The following is a 19,082-nucleotide window of genomic DNA, read 5'->3' as shown; positions in this document are numbered from 1 at the left end:
TCCACTGCATTTTGCAGATCAATTTGTGCTGTACTGCACCTAAAAGTATTTTGTTTAATCATGAAAAGGGGGCGTTACATACCAGGATAGAGCCATTGATTTAAGGTGACTGTGTTTAAAATGGATAGCCGTTTCAAAGTCAGAATGAGCTATTATTATATGATAAAACATTACATAGTCAAACTTTTTAAAACAACATGCATAATAACCAGACATTTGTATCTCATTCTGGTGCATATGCACTTGTCTAATCTAAAGTTTCTCTTCTGGGCCAAGTTTTAGCTGAAGATTTCTGCTCCTCACCTAAAATGATCTACAAACACAAGCCCAAAATAAACCAAACACATCTGTAATGAGAATTCTGACCCTGGACTGAATGTTCTAGAACATTTTCATCTCACCAGTTCACAATTAACTGCACACAAACTGTTTTTGTATAATCTACATGTGCTCACCCCAATCATTATCAAAGCACATCCAGACCACGTCAGCTTCTATCATGTTTAATGGTGTTACGGCAAGAGAGACTGAGCCATTTCACTGGCATGAAATTGATTTAGTGCACTGCCTTTAGGGGGCCGATAATGACCCCTCATTTCTGCATGACACACACCTTCATCTCCATTTCATACAGTCTTAAGAGGGAGAGAACAGCATTTATCAAAGTCCCTATTCCCTATATAATAGAGTTGAGATGGGCAGTATCTGTCTGGTGAACAGCACTGAGAGGTTAAGTGTTTTTACTATGTAGTACTTATGTTGGAAAAAGCAGCTCAGTCACAGAGAAGCATAGTTCATCCACGGGTTGCTATAAAAAGAGACCATACTGAAAAGAAAAACAAAACAATATATATATTTATTTATTTATTACAGGGACAATGCATATTATTAAACATTTCTGTCAATATGCCAGAATTAGCCAGAAGGCTATTTTTCACCTGCAGTCCTTAGACAGATGGTAAAAGTCACCCTATATACTGTATATATATATATTCATATATATATTTCATGCCGGAAATACACTACAGTGGTATATATAAATAAATATATATATATATATATATTTATATTTATATATACCACTGTACTGTATTTCCGAATTGAATTAAGAATGCCTTCTAAACTCCTTAATTTCAGTTGAATTTTAACTGAGGTAGCAAATAGTACACACAATTGCAATTAAAATTTGACGAATGACAAATTTCATGGATGGACGGACGGACGGACGGACGGATGTATGTATGTATGATGGATGGATGATTGGATGGATGGATGGATGGAAAAATAGTTGGATGTATGGACTGAATGAATGGATAGATTGGATGGATGGATAGATGAATGTATGGAGGGACTGGATGTTTGGATAGATGGACAGACAGATGTACATACATATGGATGGATGACCAAATGGATAGAGGAATGAATAGATGGTTAGATAAATGGATGGATGGACAGATGGATAGATGGACAAATAGATAGATAGATGGACAGATGGACAACTGGATGGATGGAACAGTGGACGGAAAACTGGGCATCACACACTACGCGGCTGAAGATCAGACACTACCAGACTTTAAAGCTGTTCCGATCACAACAAACTTACGCAGAAACGTGTGCCTTGTTGCTAGGAGAAGCATGACAAATGAAAACAATGTGTGTTCTAAAATCGGCTGAAAATATCAAACATGTTTGATATCCTCTCACTGGATAGAATCAAAGTCTGAAGCTAAAAAACCGGTGTCTGTGACCATCATACACTACGCGATTTTCTGTGGAATCTGTCTGCTGTAATCTGCAGACTGGCTCTGACTTTCCTCAACTAGCGTCAACTTGTTCAGACTGTAAAATCGGGGGGAAATCGGGGCAAAAATCGCATAGTGTAGAGGTGTCATTCATTTCTGTAATGCAAACAGTGCAGGATGAGTAATGCATCAAAGTTTAATACTTTTCAGGTTTGTTCAAATGCTTTAGCAAACACCACTTATAATACCAAATACTGCTACAGTCAGGCATAATGGGTTCATACTGGCACTGTGTAAGAGCTGGGGAGCACTTAAGCAACAAATGAACCTGAAACGATGATAAAATATGAGATGAGCAAGGATTTTTTGGAACAGAGGTGTTTTCTATCTCAAGAGGAGTATATGTTCATTTGTATTACGAAAACGATGTGATTACAGACACTCGATTGGTCGCTGGTAGGGCAGGAATATTTTTGAAACCGCACAGTGCATTAATTTAATGGGGAAAGTATCCTTTTAAACCCCAATCATAACGGAGTGAAGTGCTTTTCAAAATTGAAAAATGAAGCTGAATGACCCTGTTCCACTTTGGAGGAGGAGGAAAAAAAGCGCCCATTCCTTGCTGTGATTTTGACATCAGAAAACGGTCATTGTTCCATATCAGCGACGGCTTCAGTGTCTTTGTACATGGCCGTCTGTCAAAGAAACTGCATGTCCGGGTTGCTGCAGACATGTAGGCGGATGTCTTCACATGTCAGCAGTTGTTCTATGTGTGGCTCCAGTGACTGCTACATTGGCTGGGGCAAGGTGAGTCAGTCAGCCGTGAAATCTTTGGGTTTGATGATGTGTGCTAAACAGCCCTTGGCTTACTGCAGTAATGTAGCCGAGGAAGGTTTAAGCCTTTGTGACATCAATGATAGGATCTTAATAGGCAGGTGCGCTATCAGGGCAAAGAGCGTGGAGGGAGGCAAAGGGGAGGGTTTTCACAGTGAAGCTAAAATAAACCCTGTCACGTGCGGTTAGTGATGTTACCATCATGAGTCATATCTCATAGGGAAACTTCCTCCCTAATATTTGGCAAAAAGCAGATCTCATGCTATTTCATATGTCTGGTATGACCAAGCATACTATAGATTAGAATGTGCACTATCGTTGAAAAGTTTGGGGGTATTAAGTGTTTGTTTTTTATATAATTTTTTAAAGAAATTAAACGTATTCAGAAAGGATGCGTTCAGCTGTTTAAACGTGACAATAAATATTTCTTATTATGTTACAAAAGACTTTTATGTTAAATGATTTCTGTTCTTTTAAACTTTATACCAAATCTGAAAAAATAGTTTTCACAAAATTATTGAGCAGAACAGCTGTTTTCAACATTCAATAATAATCAATATTTCTTAAGCAGCAAGTCAGCATATAAGAATAAGTGCATTTAAGAATGTGTACTTACATATTAGCAAAAAATTATGTAAAATTAATATGTTTAGAATGTTCAATTTATCTGTCAAGCATGCAGACTCAAGTTGGCTGGAAGTAAAATTGACAACATGTTCAGAGTCACTGTAGGGTTTGCGATGATAAAGTTGCAGCCTTTTTTCCAAGTGTCATTCATATTAGAATGATTTCTGAAGGATCATGTGACACTGCAACTGGTGTAACGATGCTGAAAATTCAGCTTTGCATTACAGGAATAAATTACATTTTAAAATATATTCATATATATATTAATATATTCAGAAAACAGTTACTTAGAATAGTAATAATATTTCTTAATTATTGAATTAATGAATTACAGATTGTATTGTATTTGAATGGTCCAGAGAAAATATTCTGACTCAAAACTTATTCCAGATTCACAACAGGTGTATCCTCAAATAATTACATTGCACTTCAATTCAAACACATGCAGACATTTAGTCTTTTACTGCATACTGCTCCAACATTCAGGTTTGTTGAACGATGACCCGCACATTCAAATAATGAAAATATATTTAACCAATTCAGGATGTAAACATCACAGAATGAGCTCTTGGCTCAATAAAGTGAATACAAACTTCAAAGCTTCTTGGTTTGCACTGCAGTGTTCCAGGAAAGTGAGGCAGACAGTATATTTTAACTTTAGTATTATTATTTGTTTTTTTTGGGATGTATTATTTATTAAAAACAGAAGCCTTAGAGCACAACATCCTGATGAATTCTAAATGCAGTAGCGCATACCCACAGTTAGTAATTATCGTAATACCCGACCGAAACATCTACATATGAGCGCAAACCTCACAGTCTGCAAATATACCCTTACTCTCTATAAAAACTTTAGAGTACATGAAGAAATTGTATGCACAAAGCAAGCTTTTACATAGTTTTTTTTTAATGAAATATAGCTTTATATTTCATATAAATAATTTATAAAAAAATACTTATTGTAGGGTAGTTTTATTGTTCAATTTCAAAAAAATAATCTAAAATTAAATATACATAAAATTTAAATATTCATTTTTAATAAATATACAAAAAGTACATTTAAATTTTATGTATCAAGATTTTTGAATAAACACAGCACACAAGTATACACTATGCATGTGTGAGACCCAATATATATGTAATGTCACTTTTATATCATGCAGGGAAGAAGCAAACTGATTATATTACAGATCCGAGGCCGGACAAAATGGCTTATTATAATTCAGATAATATAATGACCATAGGATAAGACACAAGCCTGAGGCTCTCTGAAAACATCCTCTCCTGGCAGGAAATTAATGCATAATATGGGACTGAATTTAATAAAACTTATTAAATATCCCCTGCGGATATGTTGCAAAGAGAAATGCTTGAAATCAACATTTCCTGTGTACTTTCTTCTCGATAATGCAAATCAATTATCTTATCATATTGGCATTTTGATTGATAGCGGACAGGAACTGATTAAAATAAGTTTCCCTCCACAGAATTAGGAAATTATGCAAGCAAATCCAAAAGCTTCATTTTCGAATTAATGCACGTTTGCATAAAAGATGAGACAGGATTTGATCAAGCCCCTCCTTGCACTAAAAATAATTAGGCATTTTGGCCTTATTTGAACAGTAGTGGCTTTATACAAGTATCAGTTTTCGTCAAATACTATGTGTTTTTTTATGGCTGTAGTTTGACTAACACAAAGATTGTCAATTAGTATCTTATAAGAAAAGGAGAAATTAAGCAAAAAAAAACTTCATTTTTGAGCACTACTAAGTACAGTAAGGCCAAAATCTGTATAACAATGCTTTTCTTCCTTGCTAAAATGTTGGAATATAGTCATGTTACAGAAACTAACTATACAAAAGTTTATGCTTTCACCTTAAGAAAAAATGACTGTCTGACTAATCCATTTATTATTGCAGACTAATATAAGTATACAAGACAGAATACATGTGCTCAAGAAAACTTGAAAATTAGCTTAAAATAAAAATATGCAAACATAAGTTCTCTCTTTAGATTTTTACCCACAATTACAACCAAACACCAAAATGAAGACGGAGGCAGATTATGAAGCTTTAACATTAGCAGAAATGCACTCACCGACTTGGTTAAATCAGCTCAACTTCTCAACTTCTGTTCATGATTTGATGACTTAATAGCAAACTAAAGGTCCAAACACAGAAAACGAGCAACACACACACACACGTACACAAAATCAGATTTTACTGCCTGTCCTAAAATAGTCTGTGATCAAATTCCAACTGCGAAAAAAGGCTCCAGAATGGTTGAGCGAGGCAAAAATCCAATACAGCTCAATCTGAGGTAATGGCTGCCTAAGACCTCCAGCTGATTTGAAGAGAAAAACAGTACAAGTGGTGTATTGTGGGAAGGCCAGCGTGCTGAAAAGGGCTCGTATTGACGTCATGCTTTGAGTGTCAATCCTTTTATGACTCTTCAACCTTGCCGGCGATCGTGAGACATAATGAGCCGTTCCTCTCGGAGTGAACGGAGCTCATATTTTCTGACTTTCACAACAAAGTGAGAGAGTGTTTTCATCTTATGACACATATATGAGAAAAGAGCAAGGGGTGTTGGGTCAAGGGGGGATATGCATAAACTCAGTGTGTTTATGTTCATTTTGGAGAGCAGTCTTTGAAAAGCAAAGATGGATGCGAGGTCTGCAATGGGGATGGGAAACAAAAGATAATTTTCAGTCATTTGTTTCCTCTTTGCCATGTTGCCTCGGACACATGGTCATTATTCAGAGACTGAGTGAAATGAGGGCAATACTGGGATAAGATGGCAGTCTCAGGTAAATAACTGTGATGGAGTATAAGCACTTTTTATTTGGAGTTTTTGCAAAATGTTTAGCTTTGAAATTTGAAAATGTCAAACAGTTTGGACCTTTCAGCAATAATTTCCAATGTTAATTAAATTTATAACTAGAAGCACACAAAGGTTAATAGAAGCAATTCATAAAAATGTAATGTCTTGGATCCAATAATTTACAATTTGATTTATCATAAAGGAAATTACAATTCAAACTAGAAATTACAGTTATTTTTATTTAACCATTTTACATTTACCATTATTGTGTTTAAAATTATTACATTTATAACTTGAAATTGTAACATTTTATATTTACAATTTCACAATTATCATTGCTCATATCATAACTAGGAAGAACTTATAATGGACTGAAATATGAGGTGGTGTTTAGTTGTCTAAAGTTGCCAAACTTCACAACTTCTCAAGAAAATTAAAGGGAACACTTGATAATAAGGTTAAATTATGAATATGCTAACGATATTTCCTTCTATTGATTTTTACCCAAAGTTTTACAATCAGTAAGATTTTTTACTGAAAGAAATAATACTTTTATATAGCAAGGATGCAAAAATATATATATATATTAAATATATTTTTTAAATTGAACTTTCTATTTAGCAAATAATTCGGAAAATTAATAATTCTGATTAATTTCATTTTGTTGAAACCTCAGACTAGACACATTGTCCATTAAGATAAAATATATAAAAAAATATATCAGCAACACTTTTGCATACACAACCATTCAAAAGTTTGGGGTTAGTTCAATGTTATTTTTTTTTTTTTTTACTTTGAAAGAAATTGATGCTTTATTCAACAAGGATGCATTAAATTGATCACAAGTGCAGTAAAGACTTTCAAAATGTTAAAAAAAAGAATTCTTAAAAACATGTATCATGATTTCCACAAAAATATCAAGCAGCACAGCTGTTTTATAATAATGATAATAATCATTGATAATAATAGTAAATGTTTCTTTAACAGCAAATCAGCATATTAGAATGATTTGTGAAGGATCATGTGACACTGAAGACTGGAGTAATGATGCTGAAAATTCAGCTTTGCAACACAGGAATAAATTAAATTTTCAAATATATTAAAATAAAACAGTTATTTTAAATTGTAGTCATATATCACAATATTAAAGATTTACTGTATTTTTGATAAAATAAATACAGCCTACCATAAAAGATTCTTTCAAAATATTAAAAAAATCATAATGTATCGGCTCTTTACAGTAACTTTAAATACGGCTCATCCAATCAGAATTTAGAGTCCGAACTATACTTTATAATATTACTTTTACTGTTTCTTTGCACTGATGCCAAACAAATAACGAATCCTTCAAAAAAAATTGCCGACAGGTTTGAAATGACCTGAAGGTGAGTAAATGGGTGAACTGTGGGTGATAATATTTATAACGTTAATATGTTATATGGTCAATAGTATCATTGATAACATTGGCATCAAGCAACACCAGCTTTACATTATGTAACACTTGAGTTAAAAATAAAAGTAACTTTCATTTGTTAAAGTTGCAGTCCGTAACTTTTTTGTGTTCAAAATTTTTTGTTCATGAATCCATTTTCTAAACCTTGTTTTTGGCTTGTCTTGAATCACTACGGTACACCTATAATAAGTGTTTATATTCAGACTATTTTATACTGGTTCGGGTAGTTACCGCTACAGAGTAACCCAGTACCTGCGTGATTCGTCATAGACATAAACAGAGAGAAGTAGCTCCGGCTACAATGTTCTTCCACAAGATGCACACAGTTCTTTTATTAACTGCTAGAGTGCCAAAAGTTACAGACTGCAGCTTTAAGTATTTAATTACTGGTTTGTCCAAAAAACGGTATTAACTCAAGGTCGTTTAAATCGAAACAATCTCATCCATTGAATCTCAGCAAAAGTAACTCTTATGTGATATATATATACAGTTGCCGTGATCTAAAATTACTCATAACGTCATATGTTTTTTTGTAGTACTGCCCACCTCTACTACAAATGTAGGTTTGAATATAAAACTGTATCTCTGAAAGCACTGGCTCCACAGTGATATAAACCTTAATATTAGCAGAGGTAGATAGTCAGGTTAACCAAAGAAAGACTCGCAGGCATTTCTGCCAACTGCCTCCCCAAGGTCTGAGACTGGAGGATGCATTCAACTCAAATTCTATTCACACAAACCCACGCAGCACAAACCAAACCCTATCTGACTCATGATGTGTCAGACCACTGTTTAAAAGCAGGCTCTAACATAGCCTAAAACCAAAGCCGAGAACTTCTATTATGTTACCGAATCCCGCGAGATGATTGACAGCTGAAAGACTGAGGAAATCTATTGTGTTGCTTCAAGAAAGGATAAGGTAGTTTTTAGGATAAGGTAGTTAAGGACAAGGTAGTTACAATAAAGGTAGTTTTGCTTTTTTCGCTGGGAATAAAATATCTAAAGTTAACACGAGAGCAAAATTGGACCCTTTATAATTAAATACGCATTAAGACACAAATGTTTGTTGTCTTGCTGTCTTTTATCAAAATGTATTTACTCCCATCCAACCACCTGTCGTAAAGAGACCATTTTTCACAAAGCAATTCCCATCCAGCCAGATATCCATTGACTTTCCTGAAAATATGGAGCAAGACGTTGCCTTCATTTTGACATTAAGAAAATGCGGCAAAATACTCTAGTCATACCTTTTATCCCAAATTTGTTGCGTCTGCTGTATTTGTTGATGAGGACGAAAATCACAATGAGGAAGACACAGCCAAAGGCAGCCAGACCAACAGCAATCGACATCTACAGGAAAAAAAGCAATAAAGCAGTCAATTGAATTTAAAGAAAAACTTCAGCCTTTTGATTTTTAGACAGAAAGAATATCTTACGCCAAATGAATCTTCTTCAGGATTCTTCGCCTCATCTTCAGGTGTTGGAGCTACAAGAAATAGAGGCCAAACGGAGGCCAAACGATGAGTGTTGTTGTTGATAACTAAAACTAATAAAACTATTTTTGTTAATTGCAATACTGCTGAAATATAATTATTAAATTAAAAACATAAAAACTATGAATAAAAATGAGAAATGTCGCATCTGGAAACCAACTGAAAAAGTTTTAAACTAAAAATGAAAATAAATAAATAAAAATAATAACAAATGAAAGCTAAATAAAAATATAAGAAACCCTAAAACATAAAAACCAGCACATAACAAATTCTCTGAAACGTAAAATAAAATATAAAAGTAATCTAGTTGTCACACTTTTTTTTAATTTTAGAACTTTTAATATTTACTTAATGTTCATCCTTGGCTACAACAAAGATAAACAACATTGTCACCTTTATTTCTCAGAGGGAAAAAATCTAGCCAAACAAACAAATAAATAAGTTAATAAAAAATAAACCATTGCTTCCCCCCCCCCAATAGATATTCTAAGTAATAAATTGTATAAAATAACAACATATTAAATCATGTGTCAACCACTAACCGACAACAAATTTAAGACAACCGGCCCTAACATGAAATTTGCATGTACTGTATATAAAAATACTCTAGTCCTAATGTATGCTAGTGTGATGACCAATTTCATTATATCAGAATTTTAAAAAATAAATCTTATTTTGACTCAACTATAGAGCCCTGTGACAACGTTCCCCATGAGAACTAGCTCAGCTCTGCCCTATATATTGAATTCTTTCTGTTCCTTACTAGATATGTCTATTTTCAGTTTCACTTCATGACTTGTACATTTATGATGCTGCCTGAGAGCCACAGTGTAAACTGTTTTGGTTGGGGAGGCTTTTGTCTGAACCTGTGTGTGGCTTGTTCAAAGGTGTCAGAGAAGAATTGCCATTTATTTGAGTCATAATGGCAGAGGTGAAGCAGGGCTCACATATTGTTGCATCACGCACCCAAAGCACGAGCCATCCTCCGCTGAACTCGAAAACAGTTACACCATCCTGAACTCTTAATGCATAGAGCTCGTATACGTGCCAAACACGTGCTGCAATTCATAAGGTTTCAATCTATTTTTCAATCTACCTCTGTACAGAGTCATTATGGGTGTCCTCTTTTACAGATACTGAGGAACATTTCAAGTATGGGATGATGCAAGTGTGCTATGCTCTGTGTGTTCTTGGTGCACTTGAGAGGAGCTATTATTATGAAGTTTTGCTTTAAAGATTGTGTTGTTTTATTAAATTCTTCAATGTTGAACATCTTATCATAGACTATAGTGTATATGAAGCAACATATTTGTTTTCATTTCAACAAGCAGAACAAGGACATGATATGTGACTTGTTATATGTTACTTTTGTGTCTGTATTTTTTTGGTCAAAAAGAGAGAGGCACTTACTGTACTCAATTATTCCTAAAAGAGCAGCGTAAGAGGAAAAAAAGAAAATTCTATTAGATTAAAAATGGAAAACATTTTAAATTATAAAAATGTGTAAAGGATACACTAGCATTCAAAGGTTTGAGGTCAGTAAGACTTTTTGTTTTTGAAAATTAATACTTTTATACAGCAAGGACGTTTTAAAATTATGAATCAAATATTTAAAATAAATGCTTTTCTTTTTAACATTGTATTCAAAGAATCCTGAAAAACAAAATGTATCATGGTTTACACAGAATATTAAGCAGCACAACTGTAACAAAGATAATATTAAAGGTGCCATAGAATGGAAAACTGTATTTACCTTGGCATAGTTGAATAATAAGAGTTCTGTACATGACATACAGTGAGCCTCAAACACCATTGTTTCCTCCTTATTATGTAAATCTCGTGAATGCAAAAGACCACTGAAAAATAGGCGAATCGGAACATAACACCGACTGTGACGTTACAGTGGGGATCACTAATAGTTACGCCCCCGACATTTGCATATAACCGCCCATGTTCTAGGCCAGCCGCAAGCCGAACCATCAGAAGTTCTGCAGGTATTGTGAAGAAACAAGCGAGGATAACAGCAAAAATGGCAGATCATGGAAATAAATGTTATGTTCCAGGCTGTGCAGGGGATGTGAAGTGCAGGGGTGGGTTGGTGTCTGTATTCAGAAAGACACGGAAAGCAAGTAACGCGTTCTAAAAAAACAACGCCAGCCACTAAAGGGACATGGTTAGCTCCTTGCTAGCGGGAGTCTGTTACATTGCAGTACATATTATTTCACTAACCACATAAACAGAGTGAGGAGAGATGACTGAGGATGATGGCGAATGATTTACAGATCCTGAGCACCACTGACAAGTATCTGATCTTGTAAAATGTGTGGTAAGTACTGCCGCTCCATAGTATAAACAGAGTTCGTGCGATCGCGAATCTCAAAAGTGAAAGTGAAAGTAAAAAGCGATCGTGCATTTGAAAGCAGTTTCAATGCCCCACATATTAATAGCGGCTCCCTGATGCCTGCATTTTATATACAGTATAATTACCCGATGATATAACTGCGAGAGAAAGTATCGAAATATATATTTTCCCTGTGAGCTACTGAAATGAGCTGCACTGTGAAACAGCCAATCAGAGCAGAGCTCAACATTATTATTCATGACCCTTCAAAATAAGGTAATAACTATTTAATTCTAGGGAGAAATCCTAGTGCTGTAAATGCACATATAAAACCGTTTCTGGAGAATTTTTGCCCTTACCTAAGCCACGTACCGTTCTATGCAGATATCAGAGAACAATTTAAAATATTGTATCAATGCATTCTATGGCACCTTTCTAGAGCAGCAAATCAGTTTATTAGAATGATTTCTGAAGGATCATGTGACATTGAAGACTAGTAATGATGCTGAAAATTCAGCTTTGCATCTCAGGAATAAATTACATTTTAAAATATATTGAAATAGAAAACAGTTAATTTAAACTATAAAAATATTTCATAATATTATGATTTTTACTGTATTTTTAAACAAATAAATGCAGCCTTGGTGAGCATAAGAGGCTTCTTTCAAGAACATTAAAATAATCGTACTGACCTCAAACTTCATATATAATATGTAGTATCATAGAGCTTTTGTATATATAACCAGACACGCACATCGAGGTGTATATATATATATATATATATATATATATATATATATATATATATATATATATATATATATATATATATATATATATATATATAAAAATAATATTTTACATTTTAGAGTCATTCCAATAAATATCAATAAATTCATCCCTCAGGCTACAAGAGTAAATAAGCTGTTAAATAACTTACCATAATCTTCAATGAACGGCGGCTCAAGGAAATAGCCGTAGACCGTTTTGGTGACTGACCCGAGAGAGTTAGAGGCTACTAGGGTGTAGTTTCCATTGTCGTAATGCGTTGGGTTCTGAAAAGTCAAGCAGCCTTCCAAGTAATCTTGGTAGTACTCCATCTCCATGCGGATATATCCGCTCTGCAGGATATCGTGGCCCTTGTGCAACCAGCGCAGTGTGGGATGGGGAAAGCCCCTCACAGTGAACTCAATGCAGGTGTGATGCCGCCGCTCCGGCTCGTCCAGTTTCAGGATTACTGGCGGAACTGTTAGGAGGAAAGAAAACTGAAGGTTTATAGGAAGATGGAAGCTTTTATTTAAGAGATACAGGAAAGAATGGCTGACAGCAAATTTTCATCAGTGAAGAACACAGATTTCCCATGGTAAGCTGTTACTTACAAACAAGGCATCCAATCTACCATGAAATAGACGTAATTAATTTAGGTTTTTTGCCATTTATCGAATCTTACCAAACCTAAACTGTTGAATAATAGTTCAAATGTATAACATACAAATATATATAAAAATATATTTCTATTGTGTGTGTAAAAGACGAGACATCATATCTTGGTGTCCGCATCAAATTAAATAGATTTTTATATACATGGTTTCACAGACAATTGCATTTAAAATGCTTACTGGTATAACTTCTGTGAAAATAAATATGGGTGAGATAATGTTCCATCATCAAACAAAATGAGATAATACTAAATATTAAAATATTCTTAATGATTAAAATATTCTTGCTGGCAAATGGGTAAAACCTAGTTTATTGTTTGGATAATAATAAAATAAAATATAAAGAAATAGTACAAATATATATATTGAGCATGAGATTTCTGTCTCTTCCCACAACGACTCTTATGTTCCTGGAATCAACACTATGGTAAGAAACAGATCTAATTTCATTACCTGCAAAATGACAATGTGTACAAATAGTCCTAAATGTCAGATTTAAACAGATCAGAATTAGGTGCAGTGTGAATGGCGCCCTAATGTGCTTGGAAATACAAATCTCTATTCCCTTTCCTTGTATGGAGAACTGAATCTCAGACATTCAGGCTAACATCTCATTTTATGTTTCACAGATAAAAGAAAGTAACACAGACATCGTGAGACTGACAACGGTGACAGACAACAAGAAGAGTGAGTAAATGATGATAAATTTTCATTCCTTTAATGTAAGTTAAAGGCTCAAAGACTTATTCATTGTGAAATGCAAAGATTTCTTAACAATGAAATTATTGTCAAGTCAAAAGAAGGCCCACTGTTATGTTAATATGCACTATATGGTCATAAATTGGGTCTCTGCTGAAAAACGGACAGAGCAGAAATTGACGGAGGGACAGATCGTAATCTTGCTGTCACAGACCGTATATTATTGTACACTATTCCAAGGTAAATCGCATGCAAACGTCTTGTCCGACATTGCGCATTTGTTTGTCATTCAAATGAGAAGGCATCATTATTGTCAGCTGCCTTCTCTCGCCGAAGTGATTTGTGCTTGGCTGACTGATGAGACTAGACGAGAGATATATCCCTCCTGTAGAGCAGCTCGGCACACATCCCGCCTAAACAGATGACATGTGTTTTAGAATCAGCATGCAGCAGCACCCTTGCTCTCGGCTTGTCTGCTCTCACTGCTGCATGAGGCCTGTCATTTAGAGAGTCCTGCTGCAATCCCACCAGGAGAGAGAAAGAGAATGGGAGGGATGTGCATTTCATATGTGCTTCTCATATTCCAGAGCATTTTATCAGAATGCTAAAATCCAACTGGTGCACTTTTCATTAGCATTAATAATGCGGCTCAGTGGAACAGAGCAAAACCTTTTGGCTTTGTTGACTCTGCACCCAGTTGTGATGGTTCCAAATCCGATCTTTAGGGCTGATTGTCCATGCTGTCAGGTGAAGAAATCACATCTGTCTGTTCTGACATTATAGCCAAGAGCTGGCATACGGTGGTTACCATTAAAAAAATACAATAAGATATTTAATGTAATTGCGATTGATTGCATCCAAAATAAAAGTTTGTGTTTACATACAGTAATAAATGTGTGTACTATGTATATTTATATGTATATTTTAAACTTTATTTTATATATCAAATATAATTTAATTAATTTGTCATATATCAATTTTCTAAATTAAATCATTGTATTTTATTCATTCAGATGTCATACACACATTTTATTTATATATATATATATATATATATATATATATATATATATATATATATATATATACCTAAATATAATATAATTAGCTATATAAAGGTTGTATAAGCCATCAGAAATCATTACTCACTCTTACTTAATAGAGACAAGACCATGTACTTGGTTATCAAAACCAAACTTGACAGTTTTTCCACTCAGCGCCTGTATATCTTGCCAATGTCATTTCAATTTAACGTCAAAGTCATTAGTCAGCAGAGTGATAAAATGTAACGCTTTTCATCTACACACTGTCTTAAAATCATGTGCTGTTTAATGAGCATAATGATGCCTGAGTGTCAGATCATATCCGAGTACTAAAACATTAATGCCATCAGCGAAAGTTCTCCATTCCTATTAAAATGTAGAAAAATTGCAGTGATGTTTCGGATTCAATCCTGCCTCTGGCTAATTCTCATCTTATACCTGTTTAACCCAGTTTAACACGGTGCAGTGCAGGTCTATTTTTATGTATGCATCACAACCTTACGCCTTCCCTAAACACACGCGCACTCTCTGATTAAATTAACACAAAGACTTACAGGTTCAGAGCTGTTAATTGCTGTATCAATTCATTTAGTACCTTGTTCTATTTTAAACGTGTCCGTACAGTTATTTCTTCATAAGAGAGTAGGGTGTTATATGCGTTAAAATTTGCAACATCAGTAAAAGTATTTTTAAGGTGACATCTGAATAAGGATTTTTAAAAAACACCAAAACCTTAAAACTGAAAGTAAAATACATTATCATACCAAATAGTAGTTTGAGTTTCATAAACCTTAAAAATTAGCATTGTATGATTCAGTCTGATCTGTTATGTACTAATTGTACATAAATAGGTTATACAAAACCACTGTGATTATTTCTGAGAACTCTTTAACTGCAGGCAGATGTTACGGTTTGGTTTCTGTTTGGTTCCTGTTTGCCCATATTTGGTTTTGTTCCAGTTCTTCTCATTAGTTCATTATTAGTCTATCATCGTTAACCTGTTAACCTTCGCCCCCCATTTTGGGCCTGACAGGTTAAAATAACCTACCTAAATTAAAACGGTAACAGTTCCTGACAAAGTGTGCTACACAAACAAATTAGGTATCTTTGGAAAGAAGACACTCTAGGCTTTACTATCCATCATCCAGAGTTGATAATGCTCAAAAAGATAAAAAGTTATAGATACTGACGTGCCTTGAAAAATATTTTTCCACACTGAATGTTTTTTATTTCATATACAAATACATGAAATAAGTCCTGGAGCAATCCAGAAAAGTAATGGATTGAAAGCCACATGTCTCATGAGTTCATATTTCAAATTTGAAGAAGATACCATGAAAAATGAGATTCCTGCAATATTTTTTCTGAAACTATTTATAGTCCCCCCACCCCCCTGTTTGAGGAAAAATAACCACCAAATGGACTGCAGAATTATACAAACTATTTTAGTCATTATACATATTCCTGCATAGTTTTTCAATTATAAAATAATAGACAGCATTTTAGACATCATATAAGTGATTTATTTGAGCATTAAAAAATACAAAAATAATTATTTGAGTAATAAAAAAGGAAAAAAAATAGAAAAAAAATTATTTGTATATAGTATGTATGTATATATTCTGATTGCCAGACATGAAGTGATATTGGCAGACATGGTCATAGAGTCAGTAATCACACGCTGATGTGCGTCCATACAGATGATAATCATACAGATGGGCCATATAATCAATAATAGCTGATCATTGAATCACAATGATAGCCGTCATAGAGTAGGTAATAAACACACTGATGTGCGCCCATACATATGATAATCATGCAGATACGGCCACATTCCCCACACAATACACACACACACATATAAAAAATGTAGAAGAAAAAAAACAGTTTTTTATAGAAAAGGCAGATCACTAAGTTACGCCCCGCTCAGATGACAGCTGCGTCACAGCGTGCGTCACTCAGGAGAGAGCGCCAAATTCAAATAATCTATATTCCGCTTTTCTGAGACTTTTTTTTCCGTGGACGGTCTCATTCTGTTTGTAAAACTGTATGCTACAACACCGTGTTGTTTTTTTACCACCAAGACGCTGTTTTTGAGTGTAATTTATTCCATAACGGACGCGAACAATAACTCTCCTGAAGAAATGAAATGTAAACAAAGGAATATTCATCCTTATTACAACATTATTGTTTTGTTGGACTAAAAGTGCTCGCTGGGATGTTGTTCTGTGGACCCTTACCTCTCTAACTAAACTGGGATTTCAGTAGTTGACGCATTTGTGACTCGTTATTACAATGATAATGGTATGTACTGCTTTTTTATTCTGCATGTTTTGATGTGTACTGCTTACGCAAATGTAGCAAATACATTCCTTATAAGCTTTCCATCGAAAAAGTCCACAGCATTTCAGAAAAAGAACATCATACCAACAGTAAAATATGGTGGTGGTAGTGTGATGGTCTGGGGCTGTTTTGCTGCTTCAGGACCTGGAAGACATGCTGTGATAAATGGAACCATGAATTCAGCTGTCTACCAAAAAATCCTGAAGAACAATGAGGCTATCTGTTCGTCACCTCGAGCTGAAGCAAACTTGGGTTCTGCAGCAGGACAATGATCCAAAACACACCAGCAAATCCACCTCTGAATGGCTGAAGAAAAACAAAATGAAGACTTTGGAGTGGCCAAGTCAAAGTCCTGACCTGAATCCTATTGAGATGCTGTGGCATGACCTTAAAAGGGCGGTTCATGCTCGAAAACCCTCATGTGGCTGAATTACAACAATTCTGCCAAGATGAGTGGGCCAAAATTCCTCCACAGCGCTATAACAGACTCATTGCAAGTTATCGCAAACGCTTGATTGCAGTTGTTGCTGCTAAGGGTGGCCCAACCAGTTATTAGGTTTAGGGGGCAAGTCTATTTCTTTTTTCACACAGGGCCATGTGGGTTTGGATTTTGTTTTCCCTTCATAATAAAAAACTTCATTCAAAAACTGCATGTTGTGTTTACTTTTGTTATCTTTGATTAATATTTAAATTTGTTTGATGATCTGAAACATTAAAGTGTGACAAACATGCAAAAAAAAAAAAATAATCAGGAAGGGGGCCAACACTTTTTGACACCACTGTAGGTATTATGGTACAGTACAAATATTTGGAGTATCCCTTGTTCTGTCCCTCATTTTCTTAAAGAATAAACACTATTTTCTTAAAGAATAAAAGCTAAAGAATCACAATTGTCCCTTATTTTCCATTTCTGAAGTTAATTGGCAATGACGACATAATTATCTTATGATTCCCCTGACAGCAGCATCTTGCTAAAAAAATAAAAATAAATAGAGACATGCGAGTAAAAAAATAATAGGTAAAAGTGGCTAATAGAAAGCGCAAAGGCAGCACTGAAAAGACCGGTACAAAAAAAAAAAAAAAATACTAAAAAAAAAAGTGGGCTGGTCTAAGGTATGAAACTCCAGGGCTGAAAATTAGTCCCACTCCAGCCCTGCACAACAGTCATGTTTTTCTATATATTTGAAGAACACATACTCTTTGTATACAGTTCACAAGCTCTTAACTTGGCAGAAATATATAATATTTTTGCTGTGCTGCTGCAGATTCTGAAAACTCTGCTGGTACCTTGACCTCTCATTTTTTTCTGTGAAATGAAAATGAATGACAAGTGTGAAGCTATCCTAACTTTAACAGGTTACTTACAATTATTTTTAAGAATATTTTTTTTAGGAATTCAAATTCTTATTCAAAGTTTTGTCTTTAGAATCTTTAGAGATCTAAAGAATTTTATTCCTAGGAATTAGTTTTTTTTTGCTAAAGCCGCATAATTGGATCATGTATCACTGCTGTATGAGCAATGACAAACACCATTAAGTATGAGACATGAAAACCTGTAATAAACACTATATACGTACATAGCACAGCCAGCTGAAGGGACACATTGGTCATCCCGACCACATTCTCAGAGATGCAGGTCAGAACAAACCCATTGTCGTCTCTGCTCACGTTGACCAGTGTCAGGTTGATGGAGTGGATGTTGGGCCAGTAGACATTTGACTGGAGGGCAGAACAGAAACATTATGCTATGGTTAGACTGAAAATAAGGTTAAACGGTGTGTTTGGTGTGAGATGAATGTCGCTCACCTGGTGCGTATTGATGGAGTGAAGGCCATTCACGGTCCAGTCCACCTCAGGTACCGGAAACCCGGAGCCGTTACAGCTGAGCGTTACGTTACCGCCCTCCAGCACAGTCAGGTTACTGTGAGCAACACTGATATCTGGCAGGTCTAGATCACAACAATGATTAGTATGTACATTGCTTAAACACATTCTTACAAGAATTTACCATAGTAACCATAGTTTCTGCCAAAATACTTCCTAAAACAGACATTTTTACCACTGTAAGGCCATAATTAATTAATTGGAATGGTATTTGGTGTAAACTTTCTGAATTTTCAGTATTTCAGTCTTTTTGTTTGCTCATACCATAACACTTGGTGTAAAGTATGGCTAGCATGGTCATTAGTTGTAAAAAAAAAAAGTCAATAATTTTTGATGTACTATTATATATACACATTATAAA

At 34.7% G+C, this 19,082-nt stretch overlaps 1 protein-coding gene across 1 annotated transcript in view; it reads right to left on the bottom strand.

Annotated features, from left to right (window-relative positions):
- The window catches only part of ntrk3b (neurotrophic tyrosine kinase, receptor, type 3b), a gene marked incomplete at both ends in the record, with an annotated part of 163,804 nt that overhangs the window by 57,020 nt on the left and 87,702 nt on the right, over positions 1-19,082 (bottom strand). The window contains 5 exons of the mRNA XM_079400952.1: positions 8,727-8,829; positions 8,916-8,965; positions 12,254-12,559; positions 18,415-18,556; positions 18,644-18,786. Coding sequence (XP_079257078.1) covers positions 8,727-8,829; positions 8,916-8,965; positions 12,254-12,559; positions 18,415-18,556; positions 18,644-18,786 — 744 coding nt within the window. The remainder of the gene's footprint in view (positions 1-8,726; positions 8,830-8,915; positions 8,966-12,253; positions 12,560-18,414; positions 18,557-18,643; positions 18,787-19,082) is intronic.

Source organism: Barbus barbus (assembly GCF_936440315.1).
Source record: "Barbus barbus genome assembly, chromosome: 1".
NCBI classification, from domain to species: Eukaryota; Metazoa; Chordata; class Actinopteri; order Cypriniformes; family Cyprinidae; genus Barbus; species Barbus barbus.
The sequence above is the reverse complement of the archived record's forward strand: the minus strand, read 5'-3'. Positions and strand labels throughout refer to the sequence as shown.